General features: G+C 45.3%; 1 protein-coding gene across 1 annotated transcript; it reads right to left on the minus strand.

The window, feature by feature from the left end:
* Positions 1–1,876: 1,876 nt before the first annotated feature.
* Positions 1,877–27,156, minus strand: SEPTIN2 (septin 2). The gene is made up of 13 exons (XM_054166402.1): positions 27,058–27,156; positions 24,397–24,429; positions 23,132–23,252; positions 20,355–20,441; positions 18,417–18,540; positions 14,411–14,545; positions 13,409–13,526; positions 11,839–11,940; positions 10,742–10,887; positions 10,023–10,106; positions 8,152–8,209; positions 7,191–7,299; positions 1,877–6,154 (listed from the first exon to the last, which is right to left on the minus strand). The coding sequence occupies exons 2-12, from the start codon at positions 24,403–24,405 to the stop codon at positions 7,195–7,197; spliced, it is 1,089 nt and encodes a 362-aa protein (XP_054022377.1). The 5' UTR covers positions 24,406–24,429; positions 27,058–27,156; the 3' UTR covers positions 1,877–6,154; positions 7,191–7,194.
* Positions 27,157–27,210: the final 54 nt, after the last annotated feature.

Here is a 27,210-nt window from a genome sequence, read left to right on the forward strand (position 1 = left end):
TGCATCCAGGAGGGTTTTGAAAGTCTCTGGAGAAGGAGACTCCACAACCTCTCTGGGAAGCCTCCTCCAGTGCTCTGCCACCTTCACAATGAAAAAGTTTTTCCTTATGTTCCTGTGGAGCTTCCTCTGCTCCAGCTTACAGCCATTGCTCCTTGTCTTATCCTTGGACATCACTGAGCAGAGCCTGGCTCCATCCTCCTGACACTTGACCTTCACATCTTTATAAATGTGAATGAGGTCACCCCTCAGTCTCCTCTTCTCTAAGCTCAAGAGACCCAATTCCTTCAGCCTTTTCTCGTAAGGGAGATGTTCCACTTTTGCTTTACCTTCCTTTGTGACCTATGTTGAGCAGAAGTTTGCATCTGGCAGCGTTGGACCCCTCTCGGAGCACAATCGCACCTTAAATCCGACGTGCCAAGCACAGGTTACATCACCAGCGAAGATACGTGCACAGCTGAGGATCCAAGGATCTCTGAGACCAGAGCACAAGCAATTAGCTGCATCAGTCCTACAAAACCATTTACACTGGGTTTCAAGCAAGGTGAGCAAGAGTGAGGCACAGGCTTGGCAGAGCTAGGAGCCCTCCTCGTTCTTTTCTTTTCAGTCTTTCCCACAGCAATCACAGCGCTGCACCTCTTGTTTCATGGGGCCTGTTCCTTGCAAGTGAGTGGGTGGGCTGCACGGCCGCCTCTTCTCTAGCCAGAGGTGGCTTCCAAAAAGCACACAGTTTTCTGTCTGAGATAGCTGGACACCTCCTCTGTCTTGCTCGATTTACAGGCTCTCATTCCTGTGGGTGGAAGTCAGCTTAATTTGTCTGCTGCATTTCAAGCACCGAAACCAAACTTGCCGCTCCATCAGAGGATCTTCCTGTGCTAGACGCTGCAGAAACTCCCCACTGCACCTGAAACTTTGACACACCCTCAGGTGGCTAGCAGCCAGACCCAGACAATCCCATCGTGTCTAGGCAGCACTGGCCACAAAACTGGCCATCTAACCACTCCTTCAACAAACATTTTCTTCCTCATACTTCCTCCATTCCCACTTTCCAGACTTGACCCAGAATTACACCAAATCTGACTCTGCTGCACATGCTGTCACCTGGTTACTGGGACAAAAGTCACAGTGTCAAATCTTCATAAAAAGGACACACATTTCTGACCCTCTGTTCTACTGAGACCTCATCTGGAGTACTGTGTTCAGCTATAGGGCCTCCAACACAAGGAGGACATGGACGTGATGTAACAGGTCCAGAGGTGGGCCACAAAGATGATCAGAGGGCTGGAGCACTTCCCCTGTGGGGACAGGCTGGGAGAGTTGGGGCTGTTCAGCCTGGAGAAGAGAAGAGTCCAGGGAGACCTTAGAGAGAGACCTTAGAAGGGAGACCTTCCAGTACCTAAACAGGGCTACAGGTGAGCTGGGGAGGGACTTTTTACAAGGGCTTACAGGGACAGAATGAGGGACAATGGCTTTGAGCTGGTAGAGGGGAGATTTAGACTGGAGATTAGGAAAAAACTCTTGAGAGTGAGGGTGGTGAGACTCTGGAACAGGTTGCCCAGGAAGGCTGTGGATGCCCCCTCCCTGCAGGTGTTCAAGGCCAGGTTGGAGGAGGCCTTGAGCAAGCTAGTTTAGTGGAAGGTGTCCCTGCCCATGGTAGGGGGATTGGTCTTTATGGTCCATTCCAATCCAAACCATTCTATGAATCTATGAATATACTTGGAGCACGCAACACTTAATGACCATATTTTATACAGGCTCAGTCAATGTGTCCTCTTTCAACCATATCTGCATTTCTCCTTGATACAAATTAACATTGCCAGGGTTGATTATAAGAAAGAATCATAACACACACTCACCCCAAAAGAGAAGTGTATTTTAGCATTTTCTTTTATTATAATTTTGACTAATGGCAGTACATAAACCAGAACAGACAGACTTTTGTACCAAGAGCAGGGAATTTTTGCTACCCACTATAAAGCTCTGAAAATTCAGAAATATTTGACTCCTAAAATAAAAACTGTTCCAGCACTCTAACAGAAAAAGAACTGTAGCCAGTTCAGCAAGCTACCAAACAACATCTACCTTTTGCCTCCAAGCCTTTCCTCTACCCAAGTCTTTCTTCCACCAGTAGTTGAGTCTGTCTGAAATGCAATCTGACAAAGGTAGCCTCACTATTCATGTCTGACCATGAAACCAACATAAGACCATCACAAGATTGGATGAGGCCTTGGACAATCAAGTCTATTTGAGAGAAGTCCCTGGCCACGGCAGGGAAGTTGGAATGGATATCTCTGAGGTCCCTTCCAACCTGAGCCATTCTGTGACTCTCTAAGGAAAAGTGAAGGAGAAATAGACCTTCAGAGACATCAGGAACACTACAAATGATTGCCCTGAAGACTTGGGAAGAAGCAGCAATTCTGTCTTTAAGTATTTCTGTTAAAATGGCCAAGTGCCCCAACCTTCTTTTTTCCTTTTAAAACCCAACCCAAAACAACAACAACCCCCCCCCCATACAAAAATATTTCCCCTGCTAGAGTTTGAAGATTAAAACATTATTTGCCTAATAATTGATTTATCCTGATCAAATATTTTAAGATGCATGATCTGATTTAAAAAAATAAGATACTGCTTCAAAGAATTCCACAGGTAGTGACCAAACAGCACTAAATGCATGGCCCATGTGCTTTTGTTCCCATGTTAGGAAACACAGGCAACTATTAAACCTAGACACAAGTACAAGCAGTTCTTCTATGCATACATCTTAAGATTTCACAGTTTTTCTTCAAGTATGGGTTCACAGCACTGCTGCAGCTTATCATACCCTACCAAAGATCAAAAGTTGCTCTTCTTGGCAAAGCAAAGAAGAGCTGAAGCCTGCTGTGTTCAAAACATTTAACAGAGAGATACCAGACACAGAGCTTAAAAGTGGACAAATGCTGCACTGTCAGGAATAAAAACCCAACAGTACAAGGGATTTGTGATAACTGAAGAACAGCAAAGGACTCTGCAAAGCATTGCAGGAAGCTTTTTGGGGTAAGTTATACCAATTCACAAAGATACATCCAAAGATTTACAAGTAACTAAGGTCTGGTGGAGTGTTTTTTGACAATACTACCACAGGGTTTGTTGGAAAAGACAGTAAGTTAGAAGTATCTGCTTTTCCATCTAAGGATTAGGTGTAACTATTGGACTTAACACTTCTGTGCATCTCAACATAACAAAAAGGTTTTCATTGACTCACTTTCAGGGAATGCTAAATGAGTTGTGCAAAACTTTGACAATTATTGCATTTGAGAAGAAAATGGAGCAAAGGCTACAAGGCAGGATTTGACAGAAAAGGTCTTGGGGGTGTTGGTGAATGAGAAGCTGGACATGAGGCAGCAGTGTGTGCTTTTAACCCAGAAGGCAAATGGCATCCTGGGCTGCATCAAAAGGAGCACAGTCAACAGATGGAGAGAGGCAATTCTGCCCTTCTGCTCTGCTCTGGTGAGACCTCACCTGGAGTACTGTGTACAGCTCTGGAGCCCTCAACACAGGAAGGACATGGACCTGATGGAGCAGGTCCAAAGAAGGGCCATGGAGATGATCAGCAGGCTGGAGCACCTGTCCTATGAGGACAGGCTGAAGGAGCTGGGGTTGTTCAGCCTGGAGAAGAAAAGGCTCTGGGAAGATCTAATAGCAGCCTTCCAGTACCTGAAGGGGGCTACAAGGAGGCTGCAGAGAGACTGTTTCCAAAGGGCTGTAGGGATAGGATGAGGGGCAATGCTTTGAAATTAGAGAAGATATTTAGATTGGATGATAGGGACAAGTTATTTACCATGAGAGGGGTGGAACACTGCAACAGGTTGCCCACAGAGGTAGTTGAGATGGGGATCCCTGGAGATATTCGAGGTCAGGCTTGACAAGGCTCTGAGCAACGTGATTTAGCAGACGATGTCTCTGCTGACTGCAGAGGGGTTAGACTAGATGACCTTTGGAGGTCCCTTCCAACCCAAACCATCCTATGATTCACATTTTTAGAAAGATTCAAATATAAACCAACTCAAACAGTAGTTTCAGGCAGGTAAAAATGTCAGCTGCTTAGCAGGTTTATGTTTAATCTGGCCGCTTAAGTACCACTGGAATGTCACATTAGCTGAAGAAATCCTGTAAGTTTCCTGAAGAAACATTAAAAAAGTAATACAAAAGTCACAGCTGCACCTGAGCTCAGAGAGGAGAAAGAAGTTGCCACTCCGTTTAGTAGCTGCTGAGATGGTATCATTTTGCAACAGATCAGATTAGGAGATCTGATTGCTGGCTTTAATCAGAAGTGGTAGTTAAAGCAAGCATGGTGCATTGCTGCTTACCCTGTCAGCTCCTACTTGTGCAGCTGCTATCACACACAGTGAAATACTGGAGCAGGCTGCCAGGGATGTGGTGGAGGCCCCATCCCTGGACACATTCAAGATGTTGCCCTGGGCAGCCTGATCTAGTTGGAGGTGTCTCTGCCGGCTGCAGGGTATTGGACAAGATGACCTTTGAGGGTGCTTCCAACCTGATGCAATCTGTGAATCTGTATGAAACTGTGATATGTAGCATAAGTCCAGCCAAACTAAGAAACAGCTTATCAGTGTTAAGGAAAGTGACCTTGGCCTAAAACCAAACCCAAAAGTGTATCCCAGAGTCTCTTCTGAAGTAATACTGCTAAATCCTTCTTGGAGCAAGACCTGAAAACACAGGTTTGCATTGATTGTGTTGGACACAGATAACAGTATAGATTTTATACTGCAAATAACAGCTTGCAATGCACTAAAACCAGTATGAAAATAATCATTAGGAATCAGGATATAGGAAACACTCATGCACAGAAAACTGCTGTGGGGCATTTATCTCATTTAACAATATCAGAATTGCTGGAGTTTATTTGGCTACAGCAATGCCAGAAAATAGCAGGACTGGTTCTGGTGTGCCCCATCATAAGATGGACATAGAGCTGTTGGAGCGAGCCCAGAGGAGGACCACAAAGATGATCCAAGGGCTGGAGCATCTCTGTTATGAGGATAGGCTGAGGGAGCTGGGGTTGTTCAGCCTGGAGAAGATTCTGGGAGGACCTTAGAGCTGCCTTCCAATACCTGAAGGGATCCTACAGAAAGGCTGGAGAGGGACTTTTCATAAGGGTGCCTAGGGACATGACAAGGGGGAATGGTTTGAAGCTGAGGGAGAGTAGGTTTAGAATGGATCTTAGGAAGAAGTTCTTCCATACAAGGGTGGTGAGACTGTGGAACAAGCTGCCCAAGGAGGTTGGGGGTGTTCAAGGCCAGACTGGCTGAGATCTTGGGCAACCAAGTCTAGTTGAGAGGTGTCCCTGCCCATGGCAGGGAGGTTAGAGCAGATGATCTCTGAGGTCCCTTCCAGCCTAGGCCATTCTATGATTCTGTGACTGATTTTTTGCTGACCTACGAGAAACTCTAAAAATTACCTACAACAGAGGGAGAGATTTTAGGCAAACAATAAAGAATACATGTCCCTCGAGGTTAAATCTGAAGGAAATAAAGCCTGTCATACAAAATACAGTGTGTGTCCTCTTATTTCTTGCCTGAAGTCACAAGGCATGGTTGAAGTTTTACAGGATGCTTGTAGGGGCAAAGGAAATCATCCACACTAGTCAGAGAAAGGAAAAAGGGCTGCTGGTCTCACAGACACACACACACACCTGTAAACACTGCAAAAAAAACCCATGAAAGGAACCTTGCAGGGATTCTTACTGAGGTGACTACTGCATGCCATTGGACAAGGTACCACTGAGAGTTATTTATTGCTAAATGCCATACAAAGTTAAAATCAAGGAGCTAACAAAGCCACACTTAAAAAGAAATGAAACCCCAAATCTAATGCCGTATCGAGCCAGAAAAAGTTTCAATTCCTACTCTGTGCCATAATACAATGAAAAATTAAAAATGACCTCAGTATAGGAACTACTAAACAAAACCAAAGTCAGATATGTAGAATATATAAAATACCAAGAGATTACATGTTATGAAATACTTATCACAAGGTGTGACTGCAATGCATTTCCATCTTAAACTCTAAAAAAAGCCTCCAAGTCACACGCGGAGCAAAAGGCATCCTTTCGGGTGTAACACCACCACAAGTCAACTCCAGAAGGGTCTTCTGTCAGCTGGAGGATAAAACAATCCAAAAACAAGACAGAAAAGAAAAAAAAAAGGCAATTTAAAATCAGCTAAATTCTTACAGTTAGAAACCTGAAAGCACTGCTGAGATTTTAAAAGTCACAATGAAACAGAGACTATGTCATGAGTTTGAGAGCCGCCTCTAGGCAATGTCAGACTCGTTCTAAGACTCATGCCAGCATATATTCTATAGACTTTCATACATCTGTATTTAGATATACATCTGTATTCATATATATTTGTGCAGCAAGAGGAGTGTGGGCAGGTCAGGAGAGGTGATTCTTGCCCACTCCTTTACTCTGCCCTTGTGAGACCCCACCTCACATACTGTGTCCAGTTCTGGTGTCCCCATCACAAGGACACAGAGCTGTTGGAGCAAGTCCAGAGGAGGGCCACAACATGATCCAAGGGCTGGAGCACCTCTGCTATGAAGATAGGCTGAGAGAGCTGTGGTTGTTACGCCTAGAGAGAGTAAGACTCCAGGGGAGGCATTAGAGCTGCCTTCCAATACCTGAAGGAAGGCTGGAGAGGGACTTTTCATAAGGGTGTCTAGAGACAGGAACAAGGAGGAACAGTTTTAAGCTGAGGAAGAGTAGGTTTAGACTGGATCTGAGGAAGAAGTTCTTCAGTATGAGGGTGGTGAGACTCTGGAACTGGTTGCCTGGAGTGGCTATGGATGCCTCTTCCTGGAGGTGTTCCAGGCCAGGTTGGATAAGGCCTTGGGCAACCAAGTCTCGTTCAGAGGTGTCCCTGCCCATGGCAGGGTGGTTGGAGTAAATGATCTCCGAGGTCCCTTCCAACCTAGGCCATTCTATGATTCCATGATACATTTACACACACCACCACACCAATGTTTAGCTGGGCTCCAAGCCATTTCACTTCACAAACAGCAATTAAACCTTAAAAATTAGAGTTAAGCTTGAACTCTCTGCAAACCCAGCCTGTAAACATTTTTGTAAAGCTTACTGCTAACCACAAGAAGTTAAAAGAAAAACCCTTTAAGTGGCCATTAAAACACCTTACCAAATTAGACAGGGTGCCCATGAACTGCACTGTTTTCTCCTTCTCCACTTTGCATCTGCATCTGCATCTGTGCCTGCATTCTAGCAATCATCTCCTGCATGCGACGAAGCTGGAAAAGTAGGACAGAAGAATCCTGTAGCCTCATCTCACATCAGAACATGATTCTTTGCTGCCACCACAGTATTAATTCTTTATGTTAAAGAGGAAACACATATCTGCATTAACCTCATCTCCCCTCCCTGGAGGTGTTCAAGGCCAGGGTAGATGGGGCCTTGAGCAAGCTGGTCTAGTGGGAGGTGTCCCTGCCCATGGCAGTGGGGTTGGAACTAGATCTTTGAGGTCCCTTCCAACCATTCTATGATTCTACAACTCCTCCTCATACAGGGCCTGCTTCAGATCTCCACTTCAGTCTTTCTGCCCAGTTTTTGCTATCCACTGTACTTTTTCTCGTCTTGGCTACATGCTTTTTGGCTTAAGGGGACAATGAGAACACAGATCTCTGCATTATGGATTTATCACAGTGGCAGAATGGAAAGTTCTGTTTCACTCTTTATTCCTGGGATTTCCCACCATTGTTTCCTACTTCCCTGCAGAGCTGAACAGACTTCTTCCCAATCTGTAAGTGCTAACTTCAGAACCTTTCCTCATGGGAGGGTGGCTCTCCCTCCCCACCCAACATGCATTATCTCCATCACTGATGAGCACACTGAAATCAGGCATTTCACTAGATTCCACTTCTTCCAGTAAATCAGGGTCCTGAGGCTCCTCTCCACCTCTTCACATTCTGTTTTGTTAATGCACCTGGAATAACTTCATGATAGCAAATCCTGCTTTTGCCTTTACAAATTATCAAGATCACATGCATCATTTGATGTGAACTAATGATACACAAATAAAAATCTCCCCATAAATAATGAACACAAGAATAAAAACGTCCACAGGACAGAGTTCTATCTCTTACTTCAGCTTCTTTTTCAAGCAGAATCTGGTCTTTATTCACTTCTTCTTCCTCTATTTTCCTAAAATCAGATGAATGTTGTCAGCAACATGCATACATTCTGGATTTTGAACTTTGACAATGCTTTGTTGACAAAAATCAAAGCTCTTAGAAGGTGCCAGACTTTCATCATACAAACAAAATCCATTGTAACAATTTCTTCATGTTCTAATATTAATTTCAAGACATAAATTTTTCCCTTACTCCTTCACAAAGTTCTGGCCAGAACAAGTATAAGCTTCAAAAGTTGTTCTAGCCATTACTTTGAAACATGACAGATCTTTGCATCTTAGGTATGAATAAAAACTGTTTCTGAAGGAGCACAAGTTTACCTGAGCATAACATTACTGTAACTGACTGCAGTGTGAGTGCTACAGAGATGCAGCAAATTTAGAAACACTGCACACCCACACTCAAATCTACTCCATCAATACAACTAAAGTAAAATACTAAGCTCAAGGTAGTCCCTAGTATCAGGTAATAGAACAAGAGGAAATGGCCTGAAGTTGCACCAGGGGAGGTTAAGGTTGGGCATGACAGGTTGGATTTGATGAACTCTGAGGTCTTTTCCAATCTTATTGATTCTATGAAGAACAATTTCTTTGCTGTGAGAATTGGAACAGCCTGCCCAGAGAGGTAGCGGAGTCACCACCATTCCTGGAGGTGTTCAAGAAATGTGTGGACATGGCACTTGAGGCCATGGTTTAATGACTATGATGGTGTTAGGCTGAAGGTTGGACTTGATCTTAAAGGTTTTTTTCCAAGCAAAATAATACTATGATTCTACAAAAAACATGGTTTAGATTCACAAAGAATGATACCCCAACCTAACAGCAACTTACTGTCATAAGTCCTTGGCAGAGGCAGATTGAAATCCTCTGAAAACTGGTAAACACTTGTTTACTCTGGATGACTTTAGGTGCCATTAATTCTAAGACTTTTGTACACACCTGTTGGAGAACAGGCACTAGAATTTAGTAAAAGTGGGGGTTAGTTTTTGCAGCTTCAAGTGCAGAGGCCAGGGGAGAATGGCATGGTGTCTTTCCTGAGGGGAAAGCTGGATTTGCAGGCTACAAGCAGAGAGAAACTCCTTCTCCTGAAAACTGACTTGGCATGTGGCAAAACCTCTGTCAACAGCATGATGGAAAAAACTCTGCAAAATATATCAAACCCACTGAAATGTGTAATTATGAAACCCTCTAGTGGTTGGAACAAGAGCAGCAACTGAAAAATCCAAACCAGGAAACACCCAGTTTTCAACAAGAACTCACAGACCCAACTTTACAAACCCTGTTATTTTAGTTTAAAATGTGGTGTTCTGCCTGTCTCTCTTAGCAGGAAAGCTGTGCCATAACCACCATGGCTCAAAATCAGGTTGAAAGACATTATTCCTGTGACTGCTACACAAGGAGCATTATTGATATAGAGCATGTTTAAAGCAGCACTGCAGAGTTTCTCTTTTTAAAGGTGCAGTCCATTAGTTAATTAGGAAAAAAAATAATTCCTTTTTATTAACATATCAGCACTGACCTAACTCTTAGATTTTCAAAGACAACATTTACCACAGACATCTGCCCTACTTACCTCCAACATTCCAACCCAACTGTGTTCAAGCCTTAGAAGAAAGCAGACACCTAACTATACCTTTTTAACTACAGAACTCTCTCCTCATATTTAGGTACTGCTTTTTCTTAACTGGTTGACTGAACTTGGTGCAGACTGGAGCCACCAAATCCCAGCAATGCAATGGTAGGAGGAACAGACACTGAGAAAGAGAGAAATGAAACAATAAATTCAGAAGAGGAAGAAACAGGATGTAACCACAAGATGCCAACCTGCCACCTCGTTTGAGCCTCTCGGAGCGGAAGTTCTCATAGTGAAGATCCTGGGTCACCTCCTGAAGATCTTGCATGTGTGTGCTGAAGGAAGAAAAAGAATTAGAAGGTACCTGTGTCACATCAGCTTGCTCAACCAGCTCTCACATTCAGCACTGTATTGGGTCAGTGTGTTCAGCAGGTACATCCATTTACATGCTAATTTAGAAGCTACTTTATGTTAAATTGAGGCAATTAAAGCCACATAGAGAGAACACCTTAGACCCTGACATAAGCTGTCCTCCTGGGTGAGACAGTTGATGAAGCACTGCTGGGTAGGGGGAATAGCAAAGCCTGACAATAAACCATCAGTGAACTGTGGATGTCTACTCTTTTGCAGGTATTTACCTACAAATAGACACATTTAAATAAGCATGAAGTGCGTAGCAACCAGTTCCTGGGGATCTGCAGAGCAACCCAACACAGTGTCTGACAAAAGAATTACACAGAAGATTATTTTCCCTGAATAAATGATGTTGGAATAAACCTATGGTGCCTATGTGGTCCCACCCCTGCATCAACCTAGGCCAGCTAGGTCAAGTCTGCTCGTGGCCTTCTCCACACAAATTGTGAATGCCTCCAAGGATTCCACAACCACTCCAAGTGCTAGTACAGTGTTTGAGTGGCTACCTAATGATTGTTTTTTAGAATTATCACTTAACTGGAATTGTCTAACTTACATGAGCATGGTCCTCAGCTTCAGAAAGTCATTATGTTCTGGATTCTCCACTTCAACAACACCCCATGGGTAGAGTCGACCTCTAACTTTTTTACCTTTGGCTTCAATGAGTTGATTGGATCCCACTACACAGAATGGAATGCTGGCCTGAAAGCCGAAAATGCAAAAAATTACTAATAAGGAATCAGAACAAATAACTCCAGGAATGATTTTTTGTTCTGCTCAGCACTGCATATTACAGTACTAGGTTTGTAATGCTTTTAATTTGAAGGCATTAAAGAAAAAAGGAATTATTAACATCATCCTCCAGTCAGGAAGCCTAAGCTCAGAGACACAGGGACTCGCTCAAGGTCTCATGGCAGGTCACAGGATGCATCTTGTGATAAAGCCAGCTGGGCAGTCAGGAAAAATACAGTGTGTTACAGATTCCCAGATTGCATCAGGTTGGAAGAGACCATCAAAAGTGATCTTGTCCAACCGCCATGCACTTAGCAGGGACACCTCCAACTAGATCAGGCTGCCCAGGGCCACATCGAGTCTGATCTTGAATGTCTCCAGGGATGGGGCCTCAACCACCTCCCTGGGCAACCTGTTCCAATATTTCACTACTCCGATTGTAAAGAACTTCCTCCTGTGTCCACCCTATATCTACCCTGCTCCAGTTTCAATCCATTTCCCCTCATCCCATCACTACAAGCCCTTCTATATTGAAGCCCTTTGGATTCTGAAATGCAACAGAGTCTTTTCTTCTCCAGGCTCAATAGCCCCAATTCACTCAGCCTGCTTTGTAGGAGAGGTGCTCTGGCCCTCTGATCATCCTCATGGCCTCCTCTGGACCTGCTCCATCAGGTCCATGTTGCTCTTGTGCTGGGAGGTGAGGTCACACCAGAGCAGAGGGCTGAATCACCTCTCCTGACCTGCTGGCTGCACTTCTTTTGATGCAGCCCAGGACGCCATTGCCCTTCTGGGCAGCAAGCACCCATTGCTGGCTCATGTCCAGCTTCTTATCCACCAGTGCCCCCAAGTCCTTTTCTGCCTTGCTGCTCTCAATTTCATCATCCCCCAGCCCACATACCCAACTCATGAAGTCAGTCCTACCTTCAGGAGTCTGGTCTGCTCTTTAAAATCTTCGTCCTCATCTGATTCCGCATCGGGCAGGTGATAAATCTTGATGCCATGCTCTTCTATTTCATCCAGAATCTGAGAATTATAACATAAGCAGTTGAGGCAATACCCATGTAGAGTCACTACTTCTAAATCTTAAGGTAAAATTACTTCACCAGGCTTACTGAACCAAATGACTCTGTGAATAATTGTTTTTAAACATCATGTTTTTAATGATACTCAACAGCTACTCGGCACAAGCTTTCAGAGAGCAACGTTCAAACAACGCTGTCCTTTGTGGATTATACATAAGAAATTCAGGTTCTTTCAAGCCTTTGCAGTCTTTATTTTAAACTATAAAGCATTGACTCAGAAGTCATAACTGCTTTGAGCAGCCTAAAACTCCTCGCTTTTGTCTCTGAATGACTAATTTGGGGTATGGGTGATAAGTGTTTAAAAACCTATCTGAGCTACAGACAATGACAAGTATTTTCCTCTGTCTTCATGACTGCCAAGTATGGCATCTGCAGCTGGGATCCATTTGTCCTAAACCCAAATGGGCTATTTAAAATAGCACAAAATGGGTATCAAACTGGAGTACATGTCTCTATTTATTGCAAATTGAGTAAGATAACGCTAAGAATAATCAGAAGAATTGAGAAAATAACAGATAAAGTATTAAATCAGATAAAGTATTAAATGTAATAGCTAAGACTGGACTAAGTGTGCCTTCTGGCAACTGAATTCTAACACTTCTTTCTAAATTTCATAGCTGTTATTAACTTGTGATGGTTTGTTGCATTGTTTCCCTGCCCTTCAGCAGACAGTATCAAGTCCTGCAAGACTAAAGACAAGGCTGTGAGAGCTGGGGCTGTTCAGCCTGGAGAAGGCTCAAGGGAGACCTTAGAGTATCCTTCCGGTACCTGAAAGAGACTGCAGGAAAGCTGGGGAGTGACTGTTTAGAAGGGCTTGTAGTGACAGGTCAAGGGGCAATGGCTTTGAGCTGCAACAGGGGAGGTTTAGACTGGAGATTAGGAAGAAATTCTTTCCAGTGAAGGTGGGGAGACACCAGACCAGGTTGCCCAGGGAGGTTGTGGATGCCCCTTCCCTGGAAGTATTCAAAGCCAGGTTAGATGAGGCTTTGAGCAATCCGGTGTACCGGAAGGTGTCCCTGCCCATGGTAGGGCGGGTGGAACTAGATGATGTTTAAGGTCCTTTCCAATCTAAATCTAAAGTGGTCAGGCCTTGGAACAGCCTGCTCAGGGAGCTGGTGGAGTCACTGTCCCTGGAGATGGTCAAGAAATGTGTGGACATTGTACTTTGGGACATGGTTTAATGGCTACGGTTGGGCTGTCGGCTGGACCCAATCTCAGAGGTCTTTGCCAAATGGTGCAATTCTGTGATTCTATAAAGAATTTACAAAGCATCAAACTACACTTGAAATGATGTTACAGCATGCATAAGACTGGATTTTTCTCAGCTAGAACAGAGTGAAGTTGAATGAGAATACCTCTCTCTTCAGCAACCACACTGCTTTTACTGGCAGGCTTGGAAGAATACTCACCCTTTTCTTCAGCCTTTCTCGCTCCTTCAGACAAAGCGTATCAGCTTTTGCAATCACTGGCACAATGTTTACTTTGTTGTGTATGGCCTTCATAAACTCAACATCCAGAGGCTTAAGGCTAAAATTGAAACACAGACAATTTTCTGACATATAAAGCTCAGTATTCAGTATTACTAAGGTTGGAAGAGACCTCAAAGATCATTGAGTCCAACCTGTCACCACAGACCTCATGACTAGAGTAGGGAGGACACTACTGCCCACTGCAGGCTTGAACTCACGACTTTCTATGTTGCCCAAAGATTTAAGGCTAAGATTAAGATATGAAAAAAGAGTTCAATTTATTTTTAATTGAAATTACCAGGTAATTTTCACACCAGTATAGTTCTCTCTCCTTACAGAGAGAATAATAGAATGGTTTGGGTTGAAGGGACCTTAAAGATCACCTAGTTTCAACCTCTCTGCCATGGGCAGAGACACCTTCCACTAGACCAACTTGCTCAAGCCCTCATCCAACCTTGCCTTGAGCACCTCCAGGGAGGGGGCATCCACAGCCCCTCTAAGCAACTTTTTGCAGTGTCTCACCACCCTCACTCTAAAGACTTTATTCCTAATCTCCAGTCTAAATCTCCTCTCTTCCTGCTCAAAGCCATTGCCCCTTGTCCACTCACAACAAGCCCTTGTAAAAAGTCCCTCTCCAGCTCTCCTGTAGCCCCCTTCAGGGAGGCTCTTCTAAGGTCTTCCCAGAGCCTTCTCTTCTCCAGGCTGAACAGCCCCAACTCTCCTAGCCTGGCCCCAAAGGGGAGATGCTCTGATCATCTGGGTGGGCTCCTCTGGACCTGCTCCAAGAGCTGTCCTCTTTGTACTGAGCAACACACCCAATTCCAGCTCTTCTAGTACTTCCTTAAGTAACGGCACTCTGATTCTGAAAATCGAAGTCAAAAGGCACAAACCAAGCCCCAAAGTAAAACAATTTAAACAAGCAAACAGTGGAGAAACACCTACCCATGCCCAAAGGGTGAAATGAAATAGAAGCAGCAATGCACTCGGTTATCTATGATGTGCCTTCTGTTCAGGCCACTCTCATCGTGCAGGTAGCGCTCAAACTGCTCATCGATGTAAGAGATGATGGTCTTGAAACTGAAAAACACAGAGGGGGGCAAGAAGTCATGCTCCTTCCCAAGCACTCCAGGATTTTAGTGATGCTTCAAAGGTAATAAATAAATAAAATAATAAATAAAACAATAAATAGTTGTAAAAGAACAAATAACAAGCATAAATAAAATAATAAAGAATTTAACTAAATGAATAATAAAACAAAGACGTCCTGCTGATGAACCAGCCTCCTGATGGACAAGAATTCCTTTAGGGGTGCTGTAACAGTAGAAGAGCATACATCTTAAACTTTTACTTGAGTTCCAGAAGAACAAACTCCTGCACATGGCTGGGGGTTCTCCCAGGCAACCAGCACCAGAACAAGAGGACACAGTCTCGAGCTGCGCCAAAGGAGGTTTAGACTGGATGTTAGGATGAAATTCTTCACAGCGTGATTGGCCATTGGAATGGGCTGCCCGGGGAGGTGGTGGAGTCACCATCACTGGAGGTGTTTAGGCCTTGATGGGGTGCTTGGTGCCATGGTTTAGTTGATTAGGTGGTGTTGGATGATAGGTTGGACGCGATGATCTTGAAGGTCTCTTCCAACCTGGTTTATTCTATTCTATTCTAATTCTATATTAAGATAAAATACACACCTATATGAGACACACCTCCACTTCTGCAGCACATTTCTCTTGGGTTAGTATTTATCTTTCATAGAGTCATAGAATGCTAGGGGTTGGAAGGGATCTCCAGAGATTATCAAGTGCAACCCCGCTGCCAGAGCAGGATCACCTAGGGCAGGTCACACAGGAACACATCCAAATAAGTCTTGAAAATCTCCAGAGGCAACTCCACTACCTCTCTGTGCAGCCTGCTCCAGGGCTCCAGCACCCTCACAGTAAAAACAGTTCTCTTCATGTTGAGATGGAACTTCCTGTGATTTGAGTTGGCATCCATTGCTCTTTGTCCTAGCACTGGGTAACATCGAAAAGAGACTGGCTCCATCCTCCTGACAGCCACCCTTCAGAGATTTACAGACACTGATGAAGTCCCCTCTCAGCCTGCTCTTCTCCAGACTTTCCTTTTCTCAGTCTTTCCTTATCAGACACATGGTCCAGTCCCCTTATCATCCTTGTAGCCCTTAACTGAACGCTCTCCAGTACTTCCTTGTTTGTCTTGAGCTGGGGAGCCCTGAACTCTACACCAGATGTGGTCTAACTAGGGCTGAGAGGCAGAATAACCTCCCTCAATGTGTAGGCCACATTCATCTTCATGCACCCAAGTATACCATTGGCCTTCCTGGGCACAAGGGCACATTGCTGTCCCATGGATAACTTATTATCAACCAGCACTCCAAAGTCCTCTGTGGAGCTACTCTCCAGCAGGCAAACCCCTAACCTCTAGTGGTTGCATGGTGTTGTTTCTCCCCAGGTGCAGGACTCTACACTTAACCTTGTTTATTAACTTCCTTAGGTTTGTCTTTGCCCCGCAGCTGTCCAGATCACACTGGATGGCAGCACAGCCTGACAGGGTGTCAGCAGGTCCTCCCAGTTCAGTATCATCAGCAAACTGGCTGAGGGCACACTCCATCTCTTCATCAACTTTAATTAGATATGCTCCAGATAATCACAGCTTCTTGTTCAAAACTGATTTAAAAATCACAGAATGGATTGGATCACAGAATGCACTGGGTTGGGTGGGACCTCTAAAGGTCATCTAGTCCAAGCCCCCTGCAGTAAGCAGGGACTTCCCCAACTAGATCAGGTTGCTCAGAACCCCATCAAGCCTGATTTTGAATGTCTCCAGGGCCTCCACCACCTCCCTGGGCAACTTATTGCAGTGTTCCACCAGCCTCGCATTAAAGAACTTCTTTCAAATGTCCAAGGTAAATCTACCCTGCTCTAGTTTCACGTCATTCCACCTCATCCTATCTTCACAAGTCTTTGGAAAAGGTTCCCCCCCTAGCTTTCTTGTTGGCTCCACTCAGGTACTGGAAGGCTGCTACAAGGTCCCCCTGGAGCCTTCTCTTCTCCAGGATGAATAACTCCAACTCTCTCACCCTGTAGGACGGATCTAGTCCACTCCCCCTGCCATAGGCAGGGATATCTTTCAGTAGGTCAGGTTGCTCAAAACCTTGCCCAACCTGTCCATGAGCACTTTCAGTGATAGGGCATCCACAACTTCTCTGGGAAACCTGTTTGTGTTTCATCATCATCACTCTTCCTTACATGCAACCAAGACCTACCCTGTTTCAGCTTAAAACCATTGCCCCTTGCCTTGTCAGTACAGGCCCTAGTGATAAGTCTCTCTCCATCTTTCCTTACATATACTGAAAGGCCATAATAAGGTCTCCCTAGAGCATTCTCCTCTCCAGGCTGAACAACTCCACCTCCCTTAGTCTTTCTTCACTGCTCTTCCAGCCCTCTGATGATCTTTGTGGACCTTCTCTGGAGCCACTCTAACTGGTAGTGGGGGCTCCAAAACTAGTTGCACATCTCACAGTGTAGAAGGGGAGAATCACATCCCTGAGCCTGCCAGACACACTTCTTTGGATGCAGCCCAGGATAGAAATGGCTTTTGGGAATGCAGATTGCCAGCTCATGGCCAATTTTTTGTCCACCAGTACCCCAGAACTGCTCTCAGACCATTCATCTCCCAGTCTGTATTGATTTTGAGGATTTCCCCAACTCAGGTACAGGACCTTGCACTTGGCTTTGTTGAATTTCATGAGGTTTGCACAGGCCCACTCCTCAAGCCTATCAAGATCCCTTCTCTGTAGTGAACCAACCATACTGCTCAGCTTGGTATCATCTGCAAACTTGCTGAGGGTGGAATCAATTGCACCATGTCATTAATCAAGATATTAAATAGTACTGGTCCCACTACAGACCCTTGAGGGACACCACTCACTACTGTCTTCCACTTACACTTTGAGCCATTGCCTGTAACTCTTCATCTTGACACCCACCCTTCAGATATTTAAAGACATTCATAAGATCCCCTCTCAGTCTTCTCTTCTCCAGACTAAGCCCCAGGTCTCTCAGTCTTTCTTCACAGAAGAGATGTTCAGATCCCTTCATCATCCTCATATCCTCCACTGAACACTCCCTAGTAGATCACTGTCCTTCTTAAATTGGAGAGCCTCAAACTGCACAGAGTATTCCAGGTGTGGTCTCACCAGGGCAGAGTAAAGGAGGAGGAGAACCTCCCTAGACCTGCTGGACACACTTTGAATTGTGTATTGTTATTAATAAAGAATCAGAGAATCATTTAGGCTGGAAGAGACCACTCAGGAATATAGTCCCACTTTATTGATTTATTTATCCCACCCACCACTGCTACCCCACTTAGAATGACCAGGAAACGGATGCCATTCTTCATCCACAGTTCAAGACATTTGTGTACTGTGTGTAATACTCTGTGTATCACAGTATCACTAAGGTTGGAAGAGACCTCGAGGATCATCGAGTCCAACCTGTCACCACAGACCTCAGGACTAGACCATGGCACCAAGTGCCACGTCCAATCCCCTCTTGAACACCTCCAGGGATGGTGACTCCACCACCTCCCTGGGCAGCCCATTCCAATGACGAATGACTCTCTCCGTGAAGAACTTTCTCCTCACCTTGAGTCTAAACCTCCCCTGGTGCAGCTTGAGACTGTGTCCCCTTGTTCTGGTGCTGGTTGCTTGGGAGAAGAGACCAACCTCCGCCTGGCTACAACCACCTTTCAGGTAGTTGTAGAGGGCAATGAGGTCACCCCTGAGCCTCTTCTTCTCCAGGCTAAACAATCCCAGCTCCCTCAGCCTCTCCTCACAGGGCTTGTGCTCAAGGCCTCTCACCAGCCCTGTTGCCCTTGCAACATGGTGGTAGTATGGTGATAGCAATAATGCAATCACACCCTCTGTACGTACCAGTCTCGACAATTGATAGCGTCACCGTAGCCTGGCGTGTCCACGACCGTCAGGCGCAGCTTCACACCCCTCTCTTCAATCTCAACGGTCGAGGCCTCGATCTGCACAGTGCGTTCAATCTTCTCTAAAAGACAACAAACTTCAGCTTTCAGAATGGAATTGGCAAGACTGATTTGGAGATCAGCTCAAAAGATTTCCTTGGCAGATTGTAGCAGTTTGGGCTGGGTGCCCTCTGCTGTGTTCATACGAGGTGTACTTCCTGCGTCCAGAAGTCCAGCCCAGTGGGTGGACACAGGAACCCAGGTATTTCGTACCATCATCCCCTGCGCCACTCTAACATCTCAGCGGGGGTTCTGGCACTTTCTCTTTCTTCCCTCGCCGCCACCCGGTAACTTGGGGGAGATGTCTCCCGGCCTTGGGGTATGGGCAGTCTCAGATCTGGCCAGCTGAGATTAGCCTAGCAGTGGAGTGGGAGCGGGGGGAAGAAGAAGTCCTGGGGGTCTTGGGTGTACCCTCAGGTGGGGATGGGATATTTCTGGTTATGCTTTGGGATTTCTTTTGTCACTGCACTTCTGGCTCTCTGTAAGCATTCACCGCTTCTCATTTAAACTTTCCATTGCCTTTGCAATCCGTTTCTCTGAGTCATTATTTTTGCCCGTGGTGGGGGGGGTGGTCAGCCTCAACCCATCACACAGATGCAACTGTCCATTATACACAGATGACCTTCCAGGCTGTGGTAACAACTAGACACAGCACTTCAATTCGTCAGATTTCCTTAGATAAGCGTATGAGACTTCATACTTGTCTCCAATGTAATGTAGAGACTGAGGCAAAAAGGACTGAGGAAAAACTGTATGTAAGCAGCACTGTGGAGAACAATACTAAATTGCCTGTAATGGATTCTTTTCTGATGGCTGAATCATCAGCTCACAGGAGCATAGAATCATAGAACGTTAGGGGCTGGAAGGGACTTTGAAAGATCATCAAGTCCAACCCCCCTGCAAGAGCAGGATCACCTAGGGCAAGCCACACAGGAACATATCCAGATGGGCATTGAATATCTCCAGAGGCGACCCCACAACCTCTCTGGGTAGCCTGTTCCAGGGCTCCAGCGCCTTCACAGCAAATAAGTTTCTCCTCATGTCAAGGTGGAACCTCCTGTGTTCCAGCTTGAACCCGTAATTCCTTATCAGTGGGCACCACCAAAAAGAGCCTGGCATCTTCATCTTGACACCCACCCCTCAGATGTTTATAGACATTCGTAAGATCCCCTCTCAGCCTTCTCCTCTCCACGCTAAACAGCCCCAGGTCTCTCAGTCTTTCTTCATAAAAGAAATATTCAAGTCCCTTCATCATTTTCATAGCCTCCACTGAACTCCCTCCAGTAATTCCCTGTCTCTTGGAGAGCCCCAAACTGGAAACAGTATTCCAGGTGTGGTCTCACCAGGGCAGAGTAAAGGAGGAAGAAAACCCCACTGGACCTGCGTGCCATACTCTTCTTAATGCATCCCAGGATGCTGTTGGCCCTCTTCGCCACATGGGCACATTGCTGTCCCATGGATAACTTACTGTCCGTTAGGACTCCAAGGCCTTTCTTCAAGGATAAACTGGAGCAAGTCATTCATCAAGTACCAAAGATGGGGGGAAATAGCTGTTTTTCTATTTTTTTTACAACATTCTCTTTGTCTGGATTACTGTATGCCTTGGTTAACAAGTCCCACTGTAAGGCTTCCCTACCCTCTAGTAGATCAACACAGATGGGTGTGATCTGCAAACTTCCTGAGGGTGCACTCAATCCCCTCATCCAGATTATAACGATATTAAAGAGGACAGGACCCAGTACTGAATCAACACTGGCTATGACTGAAATCCAAAGATAAAAGCACTCAATTCCATAAATTATTGAGAACAGAGAACTCAGAACAAAGGTATGCTTACCAGCAGCTCCGGGGATGATCCTTTCTGGGTAGAGATCTGTCAGGAAGAGGCTGTTGATTAACGTAGATTTTCCCAATCCAGATTCACCTGTGAATCGATACCAGTTCAACATACTTACATAAATAATTTCAGTTGTATCTAGACAATAAGACCTGACTGATTTTAAGTCAAAAGTTTACACCTTCTAATTTTGTTTTACAGAACTCTGCATGAAAAGGCTGAGTAACAATTTTTACATCTCAGCTTTATAATACACTTTTTTCAGAGCTTTCACTGATGATTCAGTAAGGAAAGCAGCCCTGAAGAAAAGGACTTTGGGGTACTGGTGGATGAGAGGCAGCAATGGGCACTTGCTGCCCAGAAGGCCAATGGCATCAAAAGAAGAACGGTCAGCAGATGCAGAGAGGGGATTCTGCCCCTCTGCTCTGGCGAGGCCTCGCGTGGAGTGCTGCGTCCAGCTCTGGAGTCCTCAGCGCAGGAAGGACATGGACCTGATGGAGCAGGACTAGAGAAGGGCCATGAAAATGATCAGAGGGTTGGAGCACCTTTCCTACAAGGACAGGCTGAGAGAGGTGAGGTTGTTCAGCCTGGAGAAGAGAAGGCTTGGGGGAGACCTAATAGCAGCCTTCCAATACCTGAAAGGGGCCTACAAGAAGGCTGCAGAGAGACTGTGTCCAAAGGGCTGCAGGGATAGGATGAGGGGCAATGGTTTGAAATTAGAGGAGATTTAGAGTGGATGTTAGGAACAAGCTCTTTACCATGAGGGTGGTAGAACACTGCAACAGGTTAACAGCAGGGGTTCCAGTACCAACCCCAGAGGGATGCCACTTGTCGCTGGTCTCCATTTGGACATATTCTAAGTGAATTCCATGAAAGATAATATGAAAAACTATGATAAAATTCTAGTAATTAGATTATGATAACAGAGTCTTATAGATATCTGACCAGACAAAAGTGTCAATTGTGACAAAATTCTGGGAAGACAAAAATTAATGATCAACCTTGTCCAACAGAAAAGACAGAAATAGGATATAAGCAATGCCAGGGTTCTCATTTGGCAAAGGCAACAAAAGGCTTGAGAAAAAACTTTAGGTAACTACTGCAGTCCAAAACAGTTAAGAATTTAAACATCTCTTATCATGAAGGTAGATTTAGACTGGAGATTAGTAAGAAATCCTTTAGAGTAAGGGTGGTGAGACACTTGAACAGGATGCCCATGAAGGTCATGGTCTAGTGGAAGGAGTCCTTGCCCATGGCAGGCAGGGTTGGAAATAGACAATCTCGAAGGTCCCTTCCAACCCAAACCATTCTACAAATGTACTGCCTCATCTCTCCTGCTTATTTCCACTGTGTTCTCTCTTGGACAAATCTAACACACAAATAGGATTTACTTCTTGTGACACTGGGTAATAAAGAACCTAATTCTATTAGGGTACTTTGCACAAAAGCCTGTTTTAAAAGTAAGAATAACAGAGTTCAAGCACCCAAATCAGAAGTTACAGCTCCCAAGCAGTATAACCAGTAAAGATATAGTAAACCAGGAAAGATATAGTCCCAAGCACAATTTGGGATCCTACTTAATAACACCCCAATTTCTCAGAGCATTGAGGTGTTTTTTTGCAGACACACTAGATTTTTCTTTCACAGATAATTCTCCATGAAATACTGACTAGAATTAAACACTAATTAGAACTGCTAAAAGCAAATCAAGACCAATTTTAAAAGTAGCAGTTCACATCCGAGCCAATAAAACCAATTCTCATCCTTCTCTTACAAGAGTACTCAGAAGGGATGGAAAGACCAGATTTTTTTTAACAATATAACCATAAAGAACATTTTAAATAGAGAAGACTCCTTGATGCTATTCTCTCAATCAAGACAAACACAAGTGCAAAACTAGTTTTAAATTGTATTTTAAATGGAATTCTTGGATGCAGTAAAACAGAAGGAAGGAAGCAATGATTGCTGGAGTGCACAACAGAATTCCTTCACTTAGACCACAAGCCTATTAATAGATTCAAATGTGGCTAGCAGATTGAGAGGTGACTGTGCCCCTCTGCTCTGCTCTGGTGAGACCTCACCTGGAGTGCTGTGTCCAGCTATGGGGCCCCCATGGCTGAGGAGGAAGATATGCCCAGAGGGGGCGGGTCGCAAAGATGATCAGAGGGCTGGAGCACCTCTCCTGTTGGGACAGGCTGGGAGAGCTGGGGCTGTTCAGCTTGAAGAGAAGGCTCCAGGGAGACCTTAGAGCCACATTTCAGTATCTGAAGGGGGCCTATGGGAAGGCTGGAGAGGGACTGTTTAGAAGGGCTTGTGGTGACAGGACGAGAGGCAATGGTTTGAAACTTGAGCAAGGTAGACTTAGGCTGGACATTAGGAGGAAGTTCCTCATAATGAGACTGGTGAAATACTGGAACAGGTTGCCCAGGGATATGGTTGAGGCCCCATCCATGGAGATACACAAGATCAGACTTGATGTGGCCCTGAACAGCCTGATCTGGTTGAAGGCAGCCCCGCTGACTGAAGGGGTGCTGGACAAGATGACTTTTGAGGGTCCCTTCCAACCCATTGCCGTCTGTGAAACTATGGTTTGTAATGTGGAAAACAAGTGCTGGAAGGAATTAATAAACTATAATAGAAAGTTAAATGTTGCAGTAGAGAAGAGCTTTCCAATGGAAGTGAAAGCCTTACAAAAGTGGAAGTAACATTCACTTGGAAGTCCATATTCTCTGTGAGCAAGAGCTAATGTTGAGAATCAGCATAAAATGTTTCCTTACCAACCACCATGAGAGTAAATTCAAACCCCTTTTTCACAGACTTTCGGTGAACCTGATTGGGAAGGTTTGCAAATCCAACATAGCCAGGGGTTTCTGGATTGGTAAACTGAGCAGGCTGTTGCTAAAAATAGAACAGAATAAGACAACAGTAAGCAACCACTCAAGATGTACTTGTTTCTGTAACTTCTTGCTTCAGTTATTTCAAGTTATTTGAATCAACATGACAGAGAGAGAGAAAACCACACAGGTGTTCCTACTAGTCAACAGTTGCCCAGTGAAATACAGAAAATCTAAGAGCATCCTTCTTTTATATGATTCTTACTCAAAACAACAGTAGCAGAATGGAAATGTCAACAAAAATGCACTAGGGAGTTTGCATGCAACTCCATGACCAAAACTAAACCCTCCCAAAAGCATTATTTAACTGCAGAGGTTTATCCTTGTAGGAAATTTCTTTAATATATGCTTTACATCACTAAAACTTTCAGTCTTATGCCTTCTGAATTGTATTGATTGATGAGAAGCTCATGCAGCCCAGAAGGCAACTGTGTCCTGGGAAGCATCAAGAGGAGGGTGGCCAGCAGGGCAAGAGAGGTGATTCTGCCCCTTTACTCTTCCCAGGTAAGACCTCACCTCCCATACTGCATCCAGTTCTGTTGTCCACATCATAACAAGGACACAGAGCTATTGGAGAAAGGTCACAAAATGATCCAACAGCTGGAGCACCTCTGCTATGAGGATAGGCTGAGGGAGCTGAGGTTGTTCAGCCTAAAGATGAGATTCTGGGGCGACCTTAGAGCTGCCTTCCAATACTTCAAGGGCTCCTAAAGGAAGGCTGGAGAGGGACTTTTCATAAAGGTGTCTAGAGACAGGAACAAGGGGGAATGGCTGAGGTAGAGTAGGTTTAGACTGGACCTTAGGAAGAAGTTCTGCAGTATGAGGGTGGTGTGAGTCAGGTGGTCGGTTGCCCTGGGAGGTTGTGGATGCCTCCTCCGTAGGAGTGTTCAAGGACAGGTTGGATGGGGCCTTGAGCAGCTGAGTGCAGTTGTGAGGCATCCCTGCCCACGGCAGAGAGGTTGGAGTAGATGATCTCTGAGGTCCCTTCCAGCCTAAGCCATTCTATGAGTTCTTATTTATTCATCACCCATAACCTTAGCAAACACACGACCCTCAAACATGATGGAAGTTACACCTCCTGCCTTTGCAGTAACTATTTAAAAGCAAGATATTCGTTTGCCATTAGAAGACAGAAATCTTATTCTTACCTTGGACATTTTTAAGGAAGGTCAAGAACAAATCTGGAAAAAAAAGAATGATTTTTTCAGCTTATTAAAAATCATGCAAGAGGGAAAAATAATAATGTAAGAAGCCCAAGAAAGCCCAGAACAGTGTTACACCCACTGTTGCACACACTAGGTTTAAAAAAGGGCAGATGCCCAGATTAGATATCCAGACTTTGAAACAGTATCAATTGCTTCACAGTGTATAAGCGTTTGATTTTTTCAGTACTAAGAAGAGGCAGACTTTTCAGAAGCCACTGCTCCCAAACAATTCAAGCAATATGAGTGTGGGGTGCCAAAAGCACTAGGTACACAGCAAACCATTCTGATGCCTCAAAAGTTCACATCCTTTCCGGAAACGAACCAAACCAAACACACTGCTTCAAGACATCTTGCTAGTTACAGGAAACAGGTTTTTTTTTCAAAGCTTAAATAAATAAAGAAAGAAACAAACCCCACAACCCAACTCATGTGCAATATCTTTTTCTTTTCAAGCCTTCTTCCTCTCCAGACATTTCCTTTCACGCTCGAGTGCTCTGTAAAGAGTTGATAGCTTCAAAAGGAAACATTTTCTCCTCCTCTTTCATCTGGACACTTGCAAACTCAGTCATTTTAACTCTTGATGCCAAGTTAAGATGTTCACATGCAGCTGCATCACTTTGAGGGAAAAAAAACAACCAACCAACCAAACCACAATCCCTACCTAACAAAGACAAGAGTCTCTTGTCAAAGACCTGCTGACACAAGAAAACTATCATGATAACCTGCATGACCTCAAGAGATCACTGAATTTACTATGGCAACATAAAGATGTCAGCATATGCTGTATCTTCAGCAGACAAGCACTCCAGCTCCTCATGCTAGTCCCTACCCTGGCTTGCCCTCTAGCCAAAAAGTTATCTGCTCCCACTCACAAAGCCATAGCCACATCTTAGCTGCCACTCTGTTTTGTTCCATAGCTCTCAGCTCGCTCCCAGTTTTACTCCACAGGTTTTAAATTATCACTGTCTGATTCTTTCCACCTTCCAAATAGATTTTTTGCCAGTGGGTTCAGCTTCAACATGAAATGACACCAAATGGCTTCAATGTACAGCACCCTCCCATCAAAAAGCCATCTTAAAGTCACAAGTAAACTGCCTTCACCCCCAGTACAGAAAAGCTCATCTCTGAGGCAGGCTTTCCGGTGGGAGGGACAGACTAAAGGTGCTAAATATTGAAGCAGTTTGGTGGTGTTTCACTTGAATTTGGGTTTGCTGACAAAAGCTGGAATGCTGATTACACAAAGAGAATAAAAACATGCTTCTCAAGTGAAATTTCATGCTAAAAATAAAACCCAGTATCTGCAGCCCCTGTATTTCAGTCAATAAGCTGGTGTATGACCTACAAAGTATTCAGCTACTAAAGAGGTTATCTGTGAGACTTTTTATCATCATGCAAGACTGCTCTGATTGGATCTCTTCTTTCCAAGAGTGCTTCCTGCTGAGTGATGTCATTGATCCCTGCTTAAAACCATTCTCCATGAGAGATTTTCAATGCCAAACAAAACCAGGTCTTGCTAGAACACAGAAGAACATTCTTTTAACTCGAAAGGCTTGTCTGTCACCCAGCTATTTCTCAGAGGCAGGCTAGGAGTGTAGTAAAGCCTCTTGCAGATACCAAGAAACAAAGGAGAGTATCTATGCAGATGGGGCTGCATTTACATTGTATTTTAATATATGGACCAAGGACAGAAATCTTTCAGGAAAGATCTTGGAGCCAGACTCTTCTCAGTGGTGCCCAGTCACAGGAAAAGGGGGTGATGGATACAAATTGGAACACAAAAGGTTCGATGTAAATACCAAAAAATAAAACACACATTGACGGTGGCAGAGCAGTGGACCAGGCTGCCCAGAGAGGTTGTGGAGTCTCCTTCTCTGGAGGCATTCAAAGCCTGCCTGGCAGTGTTCCTGTGTGACTGATTCTGAGCGGTCCTGCTTTGGAAGGAGGGTTGGGCAAGATGATCTTCAGAAGTCCCTTCCAACCCCCACCATTCTGTGACTGTGATCCCTCCCACAGCACTCCCTTCAGGGCAGCTGCTGAGCGTTCCCTCACACGCCGGAGCAGTCTTGGAGCAGTCCTAATTTCCTCTGGAGCTGGTCGATCATGTTCCTCGCCCTGTGGTTTCAACAGTCCGGCTGGAGTTTTCTATGATAATGTCCTCTGAAGCACTGCATGTGAACTGCATCGGAGTGCCTCCCTCATCCGCTCTGCAAACAGGGAACCTCATCTCCGAGGCCCTCCCGTCGGCGGGTCGCAGGCGCTCGGGCGCCCCAGGCCCTGCGCTTGGCAGAGGCAAGCGAGCTGCTGTCCATCCTCTCCGGAATCTCCAACAGCTATCGGCCCCGAAGTCCCCATCAGCCCGCTTCCTCCTCACCAGCATCCCCTTAACACCCCTCCCGCCCGCCCCGCCGCCTTCCTTCAGCCTCGGCCCGCCGAGCGCATCCCGCGAGTCCGCCCAGAGCTTTCCGGATAGTCCCCGGAGACCTCGGGAAGGGGTAGTACTTCAGCGGCCCTCCCGAAGGGCCGCGCACACGGACCCTAGCACCCCAGACCCGGGACCGCACGCAGGGGAAGAGAGAGCCCCGTTCCTACCACTCCTCGCCTCACCTGCCCGCGCCGCACGCAACCAGAGCCCAGCTTCGCTCCCGCGCACACCGCCAGGGGAAGGGAGGAGCCTCCCCTCCCCGCTCCGCCCCGCCCCCCCGGCCGGACCCGCCCCCAGGGCGGTGTCTGCAGGCGCGGCGCAGGGCCCGGTGCGCA

The sequence above is a fragment of the Dryobates pubescens genome, chromosome 13, assembly GCF_014839835.1.
Source record: "Dryobates pubescens isolate bDryPub1 chromosome 13, bDryPub1.pri, whole genome shotgun sequence".
NCBI classification, from domain to species: Eukaryota; Metazoa; Chordata; class Aves; order Piciformes; family Picidae; genus Dryobates; species Dryobates pubescens.

What these genes read in the sequence shown, in the direction of transcription:
- SEPTIN2 (XM_054166402.1), bottom strand. An exon ending in ATTTCACCCTTTGGGCATGG is followed by an intron (nt 13,527 to 14,410) that starts GTAGGTGTTTCT and finishes TTTCAATTTTAG; the next exon opens with CCTTAAGCCTCTGGATGTTG. An exon ending in AGCAGACCAGACTCCTGAAG is followed by an intron (nt 10,888 to 11,838) that starts GTAGGACTGACT and finishes TTCGGCTTTCAG; the next exon opens with GCCAGCATTCCATTCTGTGT.